The 19,517-nt window shown below is 44.8% G+C and overlaps 1 protein-coding gene across 4 annotated transcripts in view; it reads left to right on the top strand.

Annotated features, from left to right (window-relative positions):
* The window catches only part of MEGF6 (multiple EGF like domains 6), a 207,825-nt gene that overhangs the window by 75,988 nt on the left and 112,320 nt on the right, over window positions 1-19,517 (top strand). For 3 of the 4 annotated variants that reach the window (XM_081870733.1, XM_081870734.1, XM_081870732.1), the window contains one exon: window positions 12,419-12,541. The exons of the other annotated variant lie outside the window; for it this stretch is intronic. In XM_081870733.1, coding sequence (XP_081726859.1) covers window positions 12,419-12,541 — 123 coding nt within the window. The remainder of the gene's footprint in view (window positions 1-12,418; window positions 12,542-19,517) is intronic. 4 annotated transcript variants of the gene reach the window in all.

Below are 19,517 nucleotides of genomic sequence, written 5' to 3'. Positions count from 1 at the left end.
AACAGGCGAAGTCCCGGCAGACTGGAGGAGGGCAAATGTTGTCCCTATTTTCAAAAAGGGGAAAAGAGAGGACCCAAATAATTACCACCCAGTCAGTCTGACATCAATACCAGGGAAGATTCTGGAGCAGATCATTAAGCAAACAGTCTGTGAGCACCTAGAAAGGAATGCTGTGATCACCAATAGTCAGCATGGATTTCTGAAAAATAAGTCATGTCAGACTAACCTGATCTCGTTTTTTGACAGAATTACAAGCCTGGTAGATGAAGGGAACGCAGTGGATGTAGCCTACCTTGATTTCAGCAAGGCATTTGACAAGGTGCCCCATGATATTCTTGTAAAGAAGCTGGTAAAATGCGGTCTTGACTATGCTACCACTCAGTGGATTTGTAATTGGCTGACTGACCGAACCCAAAGGGTGCTCATCAATGGTTCCTCTTCATCCTGGAGAAGAGTGACTAGTGGGGTGCCACAGGGTTCTGTCTTGGGCCCGGTCTTATTCAACATCTTTATCAACGACTTGGATGATGGACTCAAGGGCATCCTGATCAAATTTGCAGATGACACCAAACTGGGAGGGGTGGCTAACACCCCAGAGGACAGGATCACACTTCAAAACGACCTTGACAGATTAGAGAACTGGGCCAAAACAAACAAGATGAATTTTAATAGGGAGAAATGTAAAGTATTGCACTTGGACAAAAAAAAAAAAAAAAAAAATGAGAGGCACAAATACAAGATGGGTGACACCTGGCTTGAGAGCAGTACATGTGAAAAGGATCTAGGAGTCTTGGTTGACCACAAACTTGACATGAGCCAACAGTGTGACGCGGCAGCTAAAAAAGCCAATGCAATTCTGGGCTGCATCAATAGGAGTATTGCATCTAGATCAAGGGAAGTAATAGTGCCACTGTATTCTGCTCTGGTCAGACCTCACCTGGAGTACTGTGTCCAGTTCTGGGCACCACAGTTCAAGAAGGACACTGACAAACTGGAACGTGTCCAGAGGAGGGCAACCAAAATGGTCAAAGGCCTGGAAACGATGCCTTATGAGGAACGGCTAAGGGAGCTGGGCATGTTTAGCCTGGAGAAGAGGAGGTTAAGGGGTGATATGATAGCCATGTTCAGATATATAAAAGGATGTCACATAGAGGAGGGAGAAAGGTTGTTTTCTGCTGCTCCAGAGAAGCGGACACGGAGCAATGGATTCAAACTACAAGAAAGAAGATTCCACCTAAACATTAGGAAGAACTTCCTGACAGTAAGAGCTGTTCGACAGTGGAATTTGCTGCCAAGGAGTGTGGTGGAGTCTCCTTCTTTGGAGGTCTTTAAGCAGAGGCTTGACAACCATATGTCAGGAGTGCTCTGATGGTGTTTCCTGCTTGGCAGGGGGTTGGCCTCGATGGCCCTTGTGGTCTCTTCCAACTCTATGATTCTATGATTCTATGATTCTATGATTCTATGATTAAAAATACATCAAAATGTCACACAGTAAAAACTTCCCTGAGCAGGGCTGCCTTCAGATGTCTCCTAAGTGTCAGGTAGTTGTTCTTCTCTTCGACATCTTGGTGGGAGGGCGTTCCACAGGGCGGGCGCCATTACCGAGAAGGCCCTCTGCCTGGTTCCCTGTAGCTTTGCTTCTTGCAGTGAGGGAACCTCCAGAACGCCCTCGGCGCTGGACCTCAGTCTCCAGGCAGAACAATGGGGGTGGAGATGCTCCTTCAGGTATACTGGGCCGAGGCGGTTTAGGGCTTTAAAGGTCAACACCAACACAAGGTCTTCTTCTGTACGCACACCTAATGATCTTCTTCCTCTGAAGAATTTCTGCCCGCTGTTTCACCTTGGAAATCAAGAGCGGGTGGGACCTGTGGATGTAAGAGTAGGCGACCCACTCTTGGTTTCACAGGTCAGCAGGGGATGTCGACAGTCTTCTCCCTCAGCTTGCAAAAAGGCAGACATTACTTCACAAGCTCCTGCGAATTAAAAACAGCCAGACGTTGATGGGCAAATCCTCTTTTTCATTTCTAACTGGCCTGCTGATTCACCAGGGTGGTCAGCTGCAGCGCCAGCTTTCCAAACACCTCTGGCAGCAAGCGCACTTCGAGCCCAGTGGCGCTCTGTTCATCTAGGATTGTGGCCTCGACCCTTTTGCGTCTTGTGGCGGTCTGTCCTCGCCGGCCTCTTCAGCGTTTGAGCACACATCATTAATCACCCTGTCATCCCAAACGCTGCGCTCCCTCGCGGAGAGTTCCTTGCAAGAGGTGCCCCCGCTGTTTGAGTCTGGATGAAGAACTCTCTGAACTTCTTTGGTGCCTGTGTGTGATGTCAAACCATGGCAATGGTTCAAGAATGGAGTGAAACGTTGCTTTAAAGAGCAACCCATCTCAACCAGTTTGGAGCTTTATTTTGGAATGGTCAGGATGGGCTCAGCATGGTTTGCCTAGGAAGGTTTTGGAATCCAGACCTTTTGCTGAACCTGAGCAGGTTTTCAAAACGTCAGGGAAACAGAAACCTGATGTTCTCCTGATGTTCTCCTAGGTGGAATGCTCTGTGTGCTTTTATTTCGTATTTCAAAGATTGTAGATCTCGGATTCGGCTTGGTTAAAGCAGATGGGGCAGTTGCAAATGGTGGAAGGGTTTTGGTAGAGAGTGAATGGTGAATTTCTTTCCAGTTTTTTAAAAAAGGATAAGGGAGCTAGCAATGGGAAGAAACACACACACACACACACACACACACACACACACACACACACACACTTTGTCTCTCTTTCTCAGTCTCTCAGAGTGTGAAGAGCTGCTACCAGATACAATAAGTCAGGAGTGGAGAACATTTGATCCTCCTTTTCTGCTACATGTGCTGATCAAGGGTCTGGAACCCAAGCCTGATGAGGAATGGTTGAAGAAGCTGGCTATGTTTAGCTCAGAAAAGAGGAGACTGAGAGGAGATATGATAGCCATCTTCAAATATCTCAAGGGCTGTCACATGGAAGAGGGAACAAGTTTGTTTTCTCCTGCTCTGGAGGGTAGGAATCGAACCAATGGCTTCGATTGACAAGAAAGGAGATTCTGACTATGGAAGTTGTGGACTCTCCTTCCTTGGAGGTTTTTAAGCAGAGGTTGGATGGGCATCTGTCATGGATACTTTAGCTGAGATGCTTGCATTGCAGGGGGGGGGGTTTGGACTAGATGACCTTTGGTGTCCCTTCCAACTCTGCAATTCTATGATTCTATGATTCCATCGGTCCCAAGCAGCATGGTCATGGAAAAGGAGTTTAAAACTTGCCAGCCCAGCTGATTGCTGCAGTGCCCATGACCAGCTGATCATCAGGCAATGTAAAACGCTGTGTGGTTACCTACACCATTTGATTTTGAAACACACAGGCACAAAATGGTGTACTAGATGCCATGGGGACTTTTACATGAGCAAAAGTGGGACTTCTGACACCATTGTGATGTCAGGTGATTGACACCTTTCAGTCTTGACCTGCAAGGGGAGAATCTGTCTCATTGGCTTTATCCACTATCCCGCCTGGATCTGATCCTATGATATATATTGTGTCTTTGAATATGCAGCTCCCATTTAAGGGTCACAACTAGTAGCTCTTGGCAAACCTGCCTCCCATGATGTTTTGCTCTGTTACCTTTTCGAAGAACCTAAGAGCTCTGCCAGATCTCGCTTCCATGGCTGGCATGGTCACATTGTCTGGACTCAACAGGGAAGGGCCATAACTCAGTGGGTAGAGCAGATGCTTTGCATGGCAGAAGGTCCTAAGTTCAATCCTCAGTGTCTCCAGATAGAGACTGGAAAGAACTCCCTGTCCAAAACTCTGGACAGCTGCTGCCAATCAGTGCAGACAGTACTAAGCTAGTGAGGGACCAACGACCTATCTCGATAATACAGCAGCTTTTGCATTGCAAGCCCTAGAAAAGTGCAAATTTTGAAGGAAGGTTGAGTTTCAGTTTGTGCATTATTTCGGAAAGTGCAAGTTAGATAGGTTCACCTTCAGTGTACAGTGGTACCTCAGTTTTTGGATGTCTCCATCATTTCAGAACCCGAACGCCGAAAACCCGGAAGTAAATGCTTCCGTTTTCGAATGTGCCTCGGAAGTCGAACAGCGTCCGCTGAGTGTACAACTGTATTTTTCTCAATTTTCTACAGACCACCCATTGTGCCTCAGTTTTTGAATGTTCTGGAAGTCAAATGGTCTTCCGGAATGGATTACGTTCAAAAACCGAGGTACCACTGGAAAGTTAAATCAAATTTCTCCGTTTTCCTCACCAATAACACAATGTTTCTGTTATGTACTGAGCTGAATCCTAGAACAATAGGATCCAGAATGCAGCAGTCTGATTGGTCCACAGGAGCCACCCAATCCAGCCCCAGGTAGAAGTGAATCAGTGACCTGATTGGCCTGCAGGAGCAGCCAGTCAGGCTTCTGGAGGAGGTGAATCCGCAACCTAATTGGCCTGCAGGAGCAGCCAGTCAGGCTTCTGGAGGAGGTGAATCCGCAACCTAATTGGCCTACAGGAGCAGCCCAGAATTAGCCAATCATGCGGGGCCCATTGTGTAAATAATGTATATATAGCTAGACATTTTGGGGAAAGTTTCATTCATTGCTACTATGAGCTGAATAAAGAGTATGAAATTCACACTCGACACTCCGAGTATATTTCAGTTTCCATTGTTGCTGTTTGATTGCTGCTAGTCCTCATTCCTGGCCATTGTGCCACTAACATCACTCTCTCTCTCTCTCTCTCTCTCTCTCTCTCTCTCTCTCTCTCTCTCACACACACACACACACACACACACACACACACACACACCATGAACAGCCCAACATCCTAAGACTTCCCCACTCCATAAACAGTGGACATTGTATAACTTCCTCACAAAATGGAGGGGCAAAGGAGAGAGAGAGAACCCTTTGCAACACCTTAAAACATGTTTTAAAAGCCAAACACGGTACCCTCCCTGCTTTGTGTTCAAATACAGGATTTGGAAAAGCGATCCCTTTAAATCTGACCCCCCCCCCCCCGCCATTCAACTCTCTTGCCTGGTTCTTTCACTGTGTGATTCTCTTCATGAACTCCTAAAACATCTAGGTTTTCAAACGCTGAAGCTTTTCAAAGCTTTGGGGGGGGGCAAACACTCAACGGATCGGATTTCTTCACTCTCTTCCTGCTCTCCACCCGCACCTCCAGGATCTTAGAGTACCCCCCCCCCCCACACACACACACCCCAGAGTGTCCTTTTCTTTACATTCCCCACATACACAAATAAATCTTGGGGTCTGGTGTCTGGATTGAATAACAACTGTGTGTTTTATGGCTCTCTGAATAACCGTAGAGGTTTGGAGCGAAGGATTCTTTTTGTGTGTGATTGGCATCTAGGGCCGTGGGTGGTGTGTAAGGGGTGGTGAGCAAGAGAGCAAGAGTTTTAGCAGCACAATAAGAACAGAACAAAAGCCCTGCTGGATCAGGCCAAAGGGGGGCCCACCTACTCCAGCATTCTGTTCTCACAGTGGCCAACCAGATGTCTGCAGCTCTTCCCGCTTGCAATTGGTATTCATAAGCATTTGCCTCTCACAGCAGAGGGAGAACACAGATCATGGTGGGTAGTCACTGATAGCTTTATCCTCCATGAATTTGTCTACTCATCCAGTGAGAGTATGACTAAGAAGGTACCTTAAGCGACTTAGGACTGCAATACAGTGGTACCTCGGGTTACAGACGCTTCAGGTTACAGACTCCGCTAACCCAGAAGTAATACCTCGGGTTAAGAACTTTGCTTCAGGATGAGAACAGAAATCGTGTGGCGGCAGCGGGAGGCCCTATTAGCTAAAGTGGTACCTCAGGTTAAGCACAGGTTAAGAACGGACCTCCAGAATGGATTAAGTTCTTAACCCGATGTACCACTGTACCTCAAGGACCGCCTCTTTCCATATGAACCTACCCAGACCCTAAGGTCGTCTTCTGAGGCCTTTCTTCGTGTGCCTCCTCCACGAGAGATCCGGAGGGTGGCAACATGAGAACGGGCCTTTCCTGTAGTGGCTCCCTGTCTGTGGAATGCTCTCCCCAGGGAAGTTCACGTGATGCCTTCATAATACACCGTTAGACGCCAGGCAAAAGCATTCCTCTTTAGCAAGGTTTTGGGCTGATTGACATCTGATGCCCTTTTAAAATGTGTTGGGGAGGGAGGGTTAATTGGGTTGCTCTTGTTTTTATTATGTATTTTGTGTTTTTATATTGTGAATTTATGCTGTGAACCATCCAGAGACCTGAGGGTATTGGGGTGTATACAAATTTAGATACTAATACTAATAGTAATACTAGTACTAGTACTAGTACTAGTACTAGTACTAGTACTAGTACTAGTGCTAAAGTACCTGTGGGGGAAGTGCCAGCAGTTCCTTCAGAAACTTACTCTGAATGGTTGGTTGCATCTGCTGGAACATATCCCCGTCCTGGTGTCTGAGTCCCATACAAATGTTGGGGGAGTATTTTAGCAGCATAAATATTCAAGCTGAGGGCTTCAAAGGAGCCTCCTTTAAACCTCCCAAAGGTTAGAATGGCTTTTGCTGTCCTCCAACAAAAAAAATTTATTGCCTCTTTCTGTGATTGAACATCCATTTTAATTCACTTGTGGGGAGGTTATACAAGAACACGCCTTTGTCTTGTGTTCATCCTGATTTGCTTGTTTATACATTTCCTCAACCATCATTTGAACCTCCCACACTTTTCAATGCATTTTCCTGTCACTTTCCTAACTGCAAGAAGTCTGTTTCTTCTTTTATCACCAAGCGCTTTAATCCACCTTAACTGCACAAACCTACATTTCTGCTAGGAAACCAAACCCCTCCCTCAAAACGCTGACAGCCTGGAAGTGTCCTTAGTTATAACTGACGTCTGGGTTGCATTCAGAGGAGCTTTACTCAAGGTAGACCCATTGCAATTTAATGGGTCCAAGCTATTTACCGTAGACTCTGGCATATTAGGCGACTGGGCGTATAAGACGACCCCCCAAATTGGCAGCTGCCAATTGGGGGGGGGGTCGACATACACCCAGTCTTATACGCGGCAGCTTCGCTGGACAGTGGCAGTGGGTGGCGGGCTCCGCTCCACACTGGGAGAAAGCCTCCCAGTGAAGCCGGCTTTGCAAAGCTGGGCAGCTTCGCCAGGCAGCTTCCTCCTGGCGTGGAGCCCACCGCCCACTGCCGCTGCCCAGCAAACCCATACCCGACGTATAAGATGACCCCCAACTTTTTAGAGGATTTTCTGGGGTTAAAAAGTCGTCTTATACGCCAGAATCTACGGTATTTTAGTGGCTATACTCTTCGTTTGACTACTGCCAGATGCAGCCGTCTGTCTAAGATGAACACCAATCAAATTCCGAAAGAGCCAAAATTGTCAGTTTCAACACTATGAGGGTGGATGGCAAAGATAGGCATGTAGCTGGTTTTTTTAAAAAAGATGTGCCACCAGGGGGCAGGATCCTTCCAAAAACAAGAGGCATTGTGGCATGGAAAGAGATGAAAACGTGCTTATAAGAGAGACACTGTTTTTGGACAAATTTGTTTGGGGCACTGGACAGATAATTAATGCTACTGTTTTTATGGTGGGCACCGCATTGAGGTGTCGTCAAGATGATTTTAGTTTCTTGGAGGTCATTCATTTCACTGGGTACAGCCCTATATCTGCAAACATATTATTTATTTACATCCCTTCTTTTTCTCCAAGGAGCTCAGAGTGCCCTACGTGCTTTTCCCTGCACCTCCACCCCTAAAGGTAGGTTAGGCCCAGAGGCAGTGACTAGCTCTAGGTGACACCCAGTGAGCTTCATGGCCAAGTGAGGATTTGAACCCTGGTCTCCCAGGTCCTGAATTTAAGGTGTGGGGAATTAAGAAAGTGAGCAAAACTGAAATGGATAGGTTTGTGGATGACAGCTCCCCCTGGAAATGCAGCCCAGCAGTCAGGGCCCATAAGTTTTTCAAGAGTTCCGTGGCACATGCTTCCACCCCCCCGCCTCCTTGAGCATGTTGTGACAGCTGAAGTCGCCTGGAACTCACTCTCCTTTGGCTGGACTCCCAGGTCAACCGTTTCTGAGCTCCCTTCTGAAGCCGCCTGGCAGCCCAGACTTAAGAGCCGCCCGAGCCCGGTCTTAAAGCTTTCTGCGTCAAAGGCTTTTCACCCAAGTCGGATCTTTGCTAGTGTTTCCCTGAAGTCCCTTAACTGCAGTGTCTTCCTGTTAAAGCCCTGGTCCCTGAACAGTAACAGGATGGGTCCAGACAACAAAGCACAAGCTACCTTCTTCTGGTGCCCCAGCAAAGTTCCCTGTAATCACGTGAGACGGGTTCTGGGGATGAGGAATAAATTTTATCCGGGTTGCATTTAAAGGTAACCTGTTGAATTTGCACACACACACACCCATTTTCGTATAATTTTTTTATTGAGTTTTGATAACTCCTAAACATCAGATCAGTTTCTTAAATAACAATAACTGACCGTTAATCATTTGAATCGCAGGTACTTTTGCACTCGGCAAATTGCCCTCCTTGGAAAGAAATCTGATAAGCCGAAAGTATCTAAATGGCACAGCTCAAATAATCATTTTTTGGGATAGAGAACGTGGTTTTATTTCTTACGCAGATATCAAGGCACATGGTTGCTCAGCCCACCAGTATATGCAAACGTCTGGCTCATCTAAGAACCTTTATTCTCAATAACGATGGGACTCACAGGTGGAGAATACATTTATTTTTGCATGTCTTTATTATTTGTAAAGGGGATATTTGTATTGGTTAATACTTTATTACCCCTTTGGAGCTTTGTACTTTGTACAAAGTATCTTTGTGCGTTGTACTTAGCTGTGATTCCTGCATCGCAAGGGGCTGGCCTAGATGACTCTTTGGGTATCTTCCAACTGTGATTCTATGATTTTGTCCTTCTAGACTGTGATGCTTGATTCTTTTACACTTCTGAGTCTTGATTTTCTTTCTTTTTGTTAACGCCTGCACTTTTAAAAAAACAACTCAATAAAATGTTTCTTTTTTTAAAAAAAATAAGAATAATAGACATAACCTAGTAAAAAATAAATCTTACCATAATAAGGGATGAAAACAATATAAACAAAGAGCAAACATTGGGCAGGGATTAAAGAAGAAGTCGTCTGTAGTAGTCTTTAAGGATCATATCCTGTAAGTATAACACCAAAAAGTATCTCTTTTATTTTGCAAATTCAGGAAATGGGTGTACAAAAGAGGGAGAAGACACACAAAGAAACAAAAATAATATATTGATGAACTTCAGCTTTAACCAGATCCATTTAAACACCAATGGTGGAAACCGACCATGTACTTGGATATTGTGGATTTGGGGGGGTGGGGTCAGTCTGGATGATTCTCCGAGTCCCATCCAATTCTTGGGATTCTGTATCTGTGGGTGTCAAATGTATGAGAGCAAGCTTGCCCAACCTGTCCTTTTGTCTAGCTCATGGTTTTGGCTGATTCACTTAAGCGCCATGGTTAGCATAACCAAAGAAGTTGCTCCCTGCCATAGAACAAATGGGCAGGCCTTTCCTCTACCCCCTCACTATCTGCTAGGAAGGAGAACAGTAGACGTAGTGAGAGTTGGGGAGTACTGAGCAGAAAGCAGGCTGGAAGCTGGGGACACAGAGACACGCTTGATCTGTGCTGGATCCAAAGCTGTGACTAATGGAGAAGCAAACAGTACTGATTCTTCTCAGACTTAAGCTTGGAATTATGGCTAACCTATATTAAGAACTTTCATTCTCTTGCTAATTGTGCTGTTTGAAATGTTCATTTTATATCTGACTTCCTTTAGTAATGTTTTCTTTTGAAATGTTTAAGATAATAATCATTTGGGGTTAACATTGCTGCATTAAATGCGCCTTCTGTAGTTGACCTCCTTGGTAATGTTTTATTTTGAAATCTTTAAGATAATAGTTCAGTTCCCTGTAAATTACATTGCTTTGAATGTACGTATACTTTATATTTTGCTTTCTTCAGTATACTTTCTTCAGTCTATATTTGACTTGATTCTGGATTGTTCTATTTGAGCTTCTAATGTAGGCTGTAAACCTCTTTGAGAGGTTTTTGCTTTCTTAAAAATATAAAGCAGTATAGAAATTAAATTAACCACAAGAAGAAGATCTGTTTGGGTGTTAATGCTGGGAGCTCCTCAATCTTATCCTCAGGTTGTATATATGTGTAAATAAAAACAAAAACATACATCTCAAAGACACCATAATCTCTGCTGACCTTCATTCCAAGGAAACGGAACCCGGGGTAAGTTTCTGGAGTCTTGTGCGGCTCAGAGATTGTGGTGGCATGTAACAGTATTGACACAACTCATAGTTAAAGCCATGGCTTTCCCAGTAGTGATGTGTGGAAGTGAGAGCTGGACCATAAAGAAGGCTGATCGCCGAAGAATTGATGCTTTTGAATTCTGGTGCTGGAGGAGACTCTTGAGAGTCCCATGGACTGCAAGAAGATCAAACCTCTCCATTCTTAAGGCAATTAGCCCTGAGTGCTCACTGGAAGGACAGATCCTGAAGCTGAGGCTCCAATACTTTGGCCACCTCATGAGAAGAGAAGACTCCTTGGAAAAGACCCTGATGTTGGGAAAGATGGAGGGCACAAGGAGAAGGGGACGACAGAGGACAAGATGGCTGGACAGCATTCTTGAAGCTACCAGCATGAGTCTGACCAAACTGCGGGAGGTAGTGGAAGATAGGAGTGCCTGGCTTGCTCTGGTCCATGGGGGCACGAAGAGTCGGACACGACTAAATGACTAAACAACAACAACAAATAAACTAAACCGAAGTGAACTTACCTGTTCTACATTGACTTCTGCACACTTTTAATTTAAATGTTAGCTTTTCCAACAGTGCAGACCTTCCTGCACCAGTAGTTCAAATCAGCTCCAGACTTATCTCTCCAAAAACCTTGCAATCCTGAGTTGTGCAGCAGTCAATAAATGTCCAACTAGCTCCCTACTATAAACAATAGCATCATCTTCCATTAAAAAAAAAGATTGAGGAGGGCTAGTTGTAGTGTGAGGGTAAAAGATGATACTTAACCAAAGATCCGATTTCTTGGAAGGCTGTATCCCAGAAAGCTTTAATTTGCACTTTCTGGAATAGTACACTAACTGAAACAGAGCCATCCTTCGAAATTTGCACTTTCCTGAATTTTGAAATGCATTTCTCGCGCCAAGGAAGGCGCACCAAAAAAGCAGCAGCAGCAGCAGCCTGCACTGGGATCAAGTGTCCATAAAAATATACCCCTTAGTGAAAATGAAGATGTCAAAATTATTTCTTTGGTGGAAATTAGAATCATAGGATCGAGGGGTTGGAAAAGGTCCCAAGGGCCGTCTAGTCCAAACCCCAAATGGCTGTGCAAAAATTGGTACATTAGGCAAACTGCCTTACAAAGGTGTGTGTATTAGGAGAAATGTGTATCAAAATACCACCAAATTTCCATGAAGTTTTTTTTTAAATTGCAAACTGATTATGTGGTGCCATGACAATATGCCTTGGACAGGCGGGAGGCTCCACCCACCTCTCACATTTGACCCAGAAGGTTGATCTTCATTTGATATTTGAAGATGACTTAAGAACAACCATACATTTTTTCTACTTCTCTGCCATACCAGGATATGTTGTGGAACACACCCACCCACCAGATTTGCATTAATTTGCACTTCTGGAGCCAAAGCCATAAATAAATGTTCAGTATTCAAAGTGGGCAAGGAAAATGGGACTGCCAAGTCCTCCTTGCTTCCATGCAACTGGGGGTTCCATGGTGCAACACTATTGTTTGCAAGCTCCAGTGGGGCAGTGCAGATCAGTGGGGCCATACCTTGGTGGGAGAGCACCAGATCGGCATGCAGGTTCCTTGGCTAGCATTTCCAATTAAAAGGATCCGGTGGTAGGTCAGGTCCTTGGGCCTGACACCCTGGAGAAATGCTGCCCATCAAGACTGGACAACAGTAGTCTAGACAGGCAAAGGGTGTATACTGACACAAAGTATACTGCGTTGCTGCCTTTTGGAGAAGGGGCATAGCTCAGAGAGAGTGCATCTGCTTTGCATGTAGAATGGGGTTTGATCCTCCCTGTCTCCAGTTAGAGATGGGCTCACCCGAAGCCCCAGAGAGCTACTGAATGGCAGTGTAGACAATGCTGAGCTAGATGGACCAACAGTTAGCTAACTTTTCTGTGTTCCTATGCATAAAGGTCAGGCATGGAACTTGGGGAGTGGATTAGCATGCATGGCCCAATCCTTCCTCCACACCCTCTGAGAACCTGTGAACATGAACACGGCCAATAGCTCTCACTGGAAATTGGCATTAAGCACCAGTTAGAACACTGAGTTTCCTCTTCTTCTTCCTTTGCTTGCAGATGTGAATGAATGCGAAACCGGGAACGCAGGCTGCGAATCCCAGTGCTGTAACACAATTGGGAGTTTTTACTGCAAGTGTCCCGAAGGATCCAAGCTTAAAGATGATGGAAAGGCCTGTGAAGGTAATGACAGTCCATTTAACCAATCACTGTATCATTGGAGGCGGTTTGGGCTTCCCTAGATGCCGGTCCCTGTCTGCCTTCTTACTTGCAAACAGTCCAGAAGTTGTACTGCCTGTCAGCTCCCTCCTCTTAAGTATTAGGTTGCACCATTGTATACTCTACAACCAGATCTTCTATGAGACAACCCTTACGAAATGCTGCATTTTGATGCATTTTTCACCCAAATTGGCTTTGATTCAAATTGAGAAAAGAATGACCGAGCTGTGTTTTAAGCCAGTGATGTGTACTGAGACCTAGTGTAGCCCTTCTTGACCTCAGCAGGGAGGAGAGAATGGGAACAAAACCAGAATGAGTTGGCTCTGCCTGTCATTGGCTCTGACTCTGTCAGCCACTGGCTTTGGCTCCACATACTGCTAGCCTCCTTGCCTTCCACTCCACCAGTTCCAGTGGTCACTAGCTGTTGCTGGAGGGTTTTATCCCGGTGTGCCCCGTTCAAAGCTCAGTTTCATCTGGGAAGCAATTGAGCTTGGGCCTTCAAAAAGGTTTTCCCCCACCTCTGCTCTAACAATGTTTTGGAAAAGTGTGTTTATGTGTGTTTAATTGCTAAGCCGGATTTAAGTGGATTAGTCTGTGCTGTCTGTTTGAGAGAGGGATGGTGGTTTCACTTTCCAAAGGCAGAGAGTTTGACTTGAAGGAAGTGAGTTCTATGATTTCGAGTGCCCACAACCAACTTTTCATGCCAAATGCGGCGCATGGCTTGGGTTGCAATATTTTACCAAAGAGAAGCAGGCAGATACAAGGCTCCTGGTCTTTATGGTGTGTGATCTGTGGCTTTTAAAACAATAACATAGGTTGCCTTTTTAATTGCTGTTGGCCTTCTTTGTGAATAGATGCAGTCTTCTAAACTATAATCTTGTAAAAAACAGAACACATTTCACCATAGCGGGGCAGATGGCAACCAGGTGTGCTGTGGATCTGCTTAAATCCCATCTGCATTGTATGTCTAAATCAGCACCATACCACTTTAAACAGTCGTGGTCTTCTTTAAAGAATCCCAGTAGCTGTAGTTAGTTGGTTAAGGGTGCTGAGAGCTGTTAGCCAACCCTCTGCCAGAGCTTCAATTCCCATGACTCATAACAAACTATATTTCCCAGGATTCTTTGGAGGACGCGGTTCGTGATGTGGTCTAAACCACAGAGCCTAGGGCTTGCCGATCAGAAGGTTGGCAGTTCGAATCCCTGCGACGGGGTGAGCTCCTGTTATTCAGTCCCTGCTCCTGCCAACCAGTTCGAAAGCACATCAAAGTGCAAGTAGATAAATAGGTACCACTGTGGTGGGAAGGTGAATGGCGTTTCTGGGTGCTCTGGTTTCCGTGTTCTGTTGCACCAGAAGCAGTTTAGTCATGCTGGCCACATGACCTGGAAAGCTGTTTGTGGACAAACATCGGCTTCCTTGGCCTGAAAGTGAGATGAGCACCGCAACCTTTGAATGGATTTAGCCATCCAGGGGTCCTTTACCTTTTTTACCTTTACCCTCTTCTATAGTTTCCCCAATTAATCTGAGACCACGCCTAAATATCTACCTTTGCTCCTCACACTTCATGCCTCTCTGGGTTCTGGGAGACCCGGGGGGAGGAGAGCTTGTTGCAGCAGGAGGGGGGAGACACTATGACTCTTCACCAGCCTGACTCCTCTCTGCCTCTTGGCCTCCATCCTCCCACTCATCCACTTCAGCGTCTGCCTTTGATTCTGCACTGCTGTCTGCCACAGGCTCTCCCAGCTCACTAAGCCCTGTTGCCTCCTCAGCTTCCAACACCACTTTTCCCCAGTCTGCTCCCTCTGACCGCTCATCGTCATCCTACCACCAGTCCCTGGGCTCTGAGCCTTCTTCTTCTGAGCTTCCCCAGCTGGTTCCTCCTACCATTCCTCTGCATCCAAACAGTCCATGACCCGATACTGATCCTGTTTGAGTGTCTTTTGCCTGGCTGGAATGTGTCCTTGAATTCTGATAATGCCTCTTCACCTGCCTGGATGGAGGACAGAGAAGGGGTGTGTGTATGTAGAAACTAGCCATGAATTAAAACTTGTCACTCCACCCACTTTTGCCTCTGGCCACGCCCCCCACTGCCACATGACCCCTGGAAGGAAATGAGACTCCTGAGCTGGAAAAAGATTCCCTATTCCTGAAATAGGATTCCTCCACAGAGAAAACTGTCATCTGCAAAAAAGAAAAAAAAGGGGGGGCACATTCAGTTCATATTCATAAAAACACACCCACACGCCCCAGATGTGAAATTGTTTCAAGATGTTTTATGGAAAGCGATTCATAAAAATGGAATCAAATAAATAAATACATAAATAAATAAATGGTTCCATACAAGGAGTGTGAGTGCAAATAAACAGAAAGGTATATTAATGGGACACATAAAACATTTAAGTACATTTTTCATATGTATATATTTATAGTCTTTATTGAAAAAATAAAAAGTACAAAATTACAAGAGTAAGGTAAGACACACACAAAAAAGAAACAAGAAATAGTACCCATGTAGAAAACAAAGCAGAGCAATAACAACATCAAAATTATATTGTGTACATTACAAAAAAATAGGGGGGGGGAACGTTATTGTAGTTAACTAGACCTTAATCTAATATGGTATTTATGAAAATGAATTCCAAATATCGTTAAATTTATCCATGGCAAGGATATGTTTCTTCACAACTTGTTCATGTGCAGCGAGTTTGTACATACAGTAGACCCTCTAGTTACGTACTGCAGTGGATACGTAACTTTTGGGTTACGAACGCGACAAACCTGGAAGTGTCTATTTCTGGGTTTCGCTGAACGTGCAGAAGCGGTGCCTCTGATTACGGACTTTTCGGGTTGCAGACAGACCCCTGGAACAAATTTAATTTGTATCCAGAGGGTCCACTGTATCTTCATTGCAATCATTAAAGGGAACAACTTTTTTTAAAAAAGCACCCATGCAGGATTTAGCAATTCTGCAAACGTCGCTTACAAAATAGAAACATTTGCAACTGACTCAGTTACATAAGGATTGTGTGTTCCTCAACTAGGAAGGCTGTATATACCATTTCTAAAGACTTTCTCTGTTCACTTTTGCCCCTGGTACCACCAATTTCTGGCATGTGCCCCCGAGGAGGAAATATGGCCCTTGCACTGGAAAGATTCCCTATTCCTAAAATAGCAGATCCCTTCAAATATAGGACTGTCTTGTGTAAAATAGGTCACCTGCTCTTATTACCATTCAAGTCATATTTCTTACTAGCCCACAGACCTTCAAATTAAAACATACACACACACACACTCCCAGATCTTTGATTTCATGCAAGGAGTGGGACCTCAAATACACGAAAAAGGTATATTAGCAGGAAAAGTAAAACCTTTAAATAGATTATTTGTTATTTTTTAAAAGACATTTAAAAAAACCCCAGTGCCCATTAACAAATCTGTAAAGTTGCTCACGACTCTTAATAGTTTGAAACAGAAACTTTTTTTCAGGTGATTCAGTTACATAAAGAATGTGTGATCCATAACACACACCATTTCTAAAGGCTTTCTCGGAAAGGGAAAAATCAAAGCAGAACTAAGTTTGGAAAGTAGAGGCTGAAACAACATGGAGAAGGTGGAGCCACAAGGTCAATAGGTTCAAAAATTGGCAGTGGGCCCTGACTAGGTATGGGGCTTGGAGGCTATCCAACAATGGCCCCTGATATTTGCCCTGGCAGCAGGACACGCATTGCCCAATTGCTGGCTGGTGAAAGTCTCTCCACATGGATGGGGAATTTGTAGATCTATAGATGTTGCTAGACTCCAAGTCCTTTGGGACTCACCCTAGGTGACTCCCACTCTCCCCAGGACACACCCATTGTTGCTTTTGCTTGGCTGGAGTGGGTCCTTGAAATCTGAGAGTGCTTGGATGGAGGATAAAGAGGGATAATTGGGTTTCATTCCATGCTAGTCCTACTCAGGGTAGACCCATCAAAATGAATGGCCAGGACTCACTTAGGCTTATTAATTTCAGGGGGTCTGCTCTGCGTAAAATGTAATTGGCTATGACTCTGTGAATGAGTGTAGAAGCAACCCCACTGGACAAAATCAAAATTAGCACTCGTTGGTCCTCCCATTTTTTGCTTCTGGCCCTGCCCACCACTGATGCATGGCCCCTGAAGGTTGTGTAGAAGAGCACATTGCCTTCACACTCCAAAAGGTTCTATTCCATTGCATGAGCCAATTCTTCATGGAAGCCCATATTTCACAGGCCCATGTTTAAGTTGGTGTCTGAACCGAGGCCTGCGAAAACTGGTCTGGTCTGGGGAAACTTCAGCATCTGTCCAGATCACAACTCATCAACCACATCCTGAAAAAGAAACCATGCAAGTGACTTGTGCCATGACATGGTGAGTCACAGTCTGGAGATGTGTCGGAGGGTTCAACCGTCTGGTTTTGGTGAACTTCACGGCCAATGTGCATTGACTTCACCATAGAAAAATCAATTGGCTCTGAAGCATATTAGACCAGCAAATTTCCTTGTGTCACCTCCCATTAGGTGACAGAGAGAATCCCCAGAAGGAATGACATTTTCAGGGGTAGACAAACCAGTGTATTTGTGATCCATGTCTCGTTCATGTGCTTTCACCCTTGCATCTAATCTTTTGCGTTTCCACATTAACTTGCAGTTTTTCAACCCATACAAAAATTCACATATAAGCACCTATTTCCAAACACGGATCAAACCTAGCTCATGGTAGAGCATCTGCTTTGCTTGCAAAAGGTCCCAGGTTCAAATCCTGGCATCTCCAGGAAGGGACTGAGATAGAATGCTCCTCCCAGACCCTGGAAAGCTGCTAGTGGTCAGTTTTTAGACAATACTGAGTGGAGTGAACCAACATATTCTTTCAAAATACAAAGCAAGCAAGCAAACTGATGGATATCTATGTTCTGATCCTCATGCTAGTCAAGTACAGATCAGATCAGAGCAAACACTTCAAAGACTGAGTTCTTCATACTTCTCTAGAAACCAGCGTTTGATCAGAGCTACTTCTGGATGGATTTGGTTACAGGGATAAAATGGCACCTTTGCTTATGAATGTTCATTTAAAGCAATCTGGGAGCATGAAATACTCTTGGTGGGCTGGATGTTCAGGAATTTTAGCAATCATTATTTCTTCTTCTTCTTCTTCTTCTTCTTCTTCTTCTTCTTCTTCTTCTTCTTCTTCTTCTTCTTCTTTCCTTGCCATTAGAGTATATTTTATTGGGGGGTGGGGAGATTGAAATATTTCCAGGCTCCTTGCACTATCAATATGTGTGAAATGAACACTGTTGCCCGTATCTGAGTCAAGCTAAGCCATTTTTAATTTCCCCAGAATTCCCTGGACAGGGATTAGCCTGTTGAATGATTAAAGGTTTCTCAGCCATCAGGGGGAAATGAACCATCTCTTGCCGACGCTTTGGCGATCCAAGCCATGCATCGCTGTTTTGCAATAAAGATTGGCCAGCAGCCTTGGCTAGCATTATATCTGACCCGCACGTTAGCCTCAGACTGACCTATACCTTTGATCCAAACTTGCGATCACCTCACTCCCCCCCCCATCCTTCTCCTCAAACAGCTGGGCTTGGAAAGATTAGATGTTCCACGAGGGGATATAGCTCTTTTGATGCTTTCAGTTGTGACTCAGCTGGGGGAAGGGGGCAATAGAAGGTCTTTCATAGCTTGTGAAATCATTTCCATCTCATTAAATGCTTCTATACAGGGAAGAGACGTGGAATCTGGTCCATTACAGCAAATGGGGCACTGGCCCACCAGCCTCAGCCTCCACATGCCTGCCTGCCTTCCTACTTACAAACAAACTGTTGGCTCTAGCGCCTCCTACTGTCAACCTCCCTGCCTTCCAGCCCCAATGGACACCAGCCACCACTTCCCACAAGACCAGGAAGGCTGCCTAGACTATTTATAAAGACCCCATCTGTCCAGTTTTCCCTCTGGCCCCTGCAACTATTGTGATGTGGTTCCCCAGAAGGTTGACCTGAAGGGGAAAATGGTCCCCCTATCACTGAAATTGAGGATTCCTTCAAATTTTATTTTTTTATTTAGATTGTATGCATCCCTCCCAGAGTGGGAGTCTCTACCTGCAGGCTTGCAATCTAAAGCAAAAAAGGGCACACAAGGGGAAAGGGGCAGGGAGAAAAGAGAAGAGGTGGGAATCAAACTTGGCTACCAAACAAAGGACTGTCCTCTGTAAAATAGGACCCCTGCTTTTATTACTGTTCAGTTCAATTCATATTTCTTAATAGCCCACAGACCTTCAAATTAACACACACACACACACAGAGAGAGAGAGAGAGAGAGAGAGAGAGAGAGATTTCATTCCATACATGGAGTGGGACCTGAAATATACACAAGTAAGGGCATATTAACAGGGCAATTAAAACATTTAAATGGATTTTTATTTTATTTTAAAGAAAAAAACAACATTAAAAACAACTGGAGCCCATTAGCAAATCTGTAAAAGTTGCTTACAACTCTTAATAGCTTTAAAAAGTAACTTTTGCAAGTGATTTGGTTACATAAAGGCTGTGTGATCCATAACCGGCATGGTTACTGATACCACTTGTAAAGGCTTTCCTGGAAAGGAAGCAAGCAAAGCAGAACTAAGTCTGGAAAGCATAGACTAGAACGACAAGCAGAAGGCAGAACCACAAGGTCAAGAACTGACTGGGCATGAGCCTTAGAAGATGCCTAACAATGCCCATAGTGTCCAATCGCTGGTTTCATACCCAAGTGTCCCAGAAAAACCGGGACATCCCATTTTTCCTTGCGAGAGCACAGCAGCCATTTGGGGCACTGTGATCTCACACAGTTTTGCACCAAGATTTCGCCCTGAAAAAGCACTTTTTGGGGGGCTGCGAACTCACACAGCTCCCCAGAACATGTGTTTTTGGGTCTCATGCTCTT

The sequence above is a fragment of the Podarcis erhardii genome (genome assembly GCF_964252035.2).
Source record: "Podarcis erhardii genome assembly, chromosome: 7".
Classification (NCBI taxonomy): Eukaryota; Metazoa; Chordata; class Lepidosauria; order Squamata; family Lacertidae; genus Podarcis; species Podarcis erhardii.
This window is presented reverse-complemented; position numbering and strand designations above follow the sequence as displayed.